Raw genomic sequence first — 1,666 nt, forward strand, 5'->3', positions numbered from 1 at the left:
ATTGAAACATTGATTCAGAATTTTTCACTTTAGATATTGAGATAATCATTGAAAAAGTAGCCCGTGTCATTGTGACATTAAGAAAGAATATAAATTACATCAGGTAGAGGGTGGAAAAAAGACAGAAACATTTACTTTAGAGATATATTCAGTGACAAATTATACATGTCATGACAAGTTCTGAGTTCATTAGTTACACATACACACACACACACGTATAAATTTTAAACAGGATGAAGAAAGAAATATTATTGCTTCAGTTTCTGAATGATATATCAAGTCCGAGGATAAGGACGTGTACTTTGAATCATCCTTACAGATGAAACACACAGACGTCAGGGAAGAGGACAATGCTTCCACAGTGACACAGTTCCTTCTGCTTGGATTTTCTCATCTTCCCAACCTCCAGAGCTTTCTGTTTGGCGTGTTCTCCATAATGTACTTGATTATACTAATTGCAAATAGCTTCATAATTGTGATAACCAGGCTTGATCCTGCGCTACAGAAGCCCATGTATTTCTTTTTGGTCAACTTTTCTTTTCTGGAGATCTGTTATGTATCAGTCATTCTCCCTAGGATTCTGTACAGCATTTGGACGCAAGACAGAAAGATTTCTCTTCTGGCCTGTGCCACACAAATGTGCTTCTTCCTAATGCTAGCAGCCACAGAAAGTATCCTGCTGGCTGTGATGTCCTATGACCGCTATGTAGCCATCTGTAACCCTCTGCACTATCCTCTGGTCATGAACCCAAGAAAATGCAGGCAGCTGGCAGCAGGGTCCTGGCTTGGTGGCATGCCATTCCAGCTTGGGCAAACCTGTCAAATATTCTCTCTACATTTCTGTAACTCTAACCAAATAGACCACTTCTTCTGTGACATACCCCCTGTACTTAAACTGGCCTGTGGAGACACTTCTGTTAATGAGATGTATGTCTATATAGTAGCTATCTTGCTTGCTGCAATCCCTTTTATACTAATACTAACATCTTACAGCAAAATCATTGCCACCATTCTGAGGCTGCCAACTGCTGAAGGACGAGCAAAAGCCTTCTCCACATGTTCTTCCCACCTAGTGGTGGTGGTTTTGTTTTTTGCCTCTGCATCTATTACCTACTTAATGCCAAAATCAACTCATTCTGCAGTAAGTGACAAATTCCTTTCTCTTTTCTATACCATTGTCACCCCCATGTTCAATCCCATGATATACAGCCTTAGGAACAAAGAGGTGATTGCAGCTCTGAGAAGATTCTTGTTTAGGACGTAGTGTCATGGTTTTCTACTCAAGTGACAAAATTACAAACTCAGGTCTCACTCAGAGACCTTTCCTAGATTCTTTTACATAGAGATGCTATGCACCCACTGCTAGGAACTATCTTTGTTCTTCTGAAAGCTAGTATAACATCACTTTGCTTAGAAATATGTTCACTGAATAAATATATTATTGAAATCATATGCTAATGAAATATTCATCGATTCCATTTGTTATTTGACATTTTTTTCTTCATGTGTGTAATACATTCCCTATTCCTGTCAAAACCCAATTGCTCCATCCAAATTGTTCCCTACATGTAGGTCTTTGTTTTGGTTCAAGACCCATGAAGCTTTAATGAGGTCCTCTGCATGACAAGTTTAAATGTATTCTGGATCCTCTATTGAAAGATTTGAC

General features: G+C 38.8%; 1 protein-coding gene across 1 annotated transcript; it reads left to right on the forward strand.

Moving 5' to 3' along the window:
* The first annotated feature begins 310 nt into the window (after positions 1–310).
* LOC116092125 (olfactory receptor 10AG1-like) lies at positions 311–1,264 on the forward strand. The gene has a single exon (XM_031373480.1). It carries the CDS (start codon positions 320–322, stop codon positions 1,262–1,264), a length of 945 nt encoding a protein of 314 aa, XP_031229340.1. The 5' UTR covers positions 311–319.
* Positions 1,265–1,666: the final 402 nt, after the last annotated feature.

This window comes from Mastomys coucha, unplaced genomic scaffold (genome assembly GCF_008632895.1).
Source record: "Mastomys coucha isolate ucsf_1 unplaced genomic scaffold, UCSF_Mcou_1 pScaffold15, whole genome shotgun sequence".
Lineage (NCBI taxonomy): Eukaryota > Metazoa > Chordata > Mammalia > Rodentia > Muridae > Mastomys > Mastomys coucha.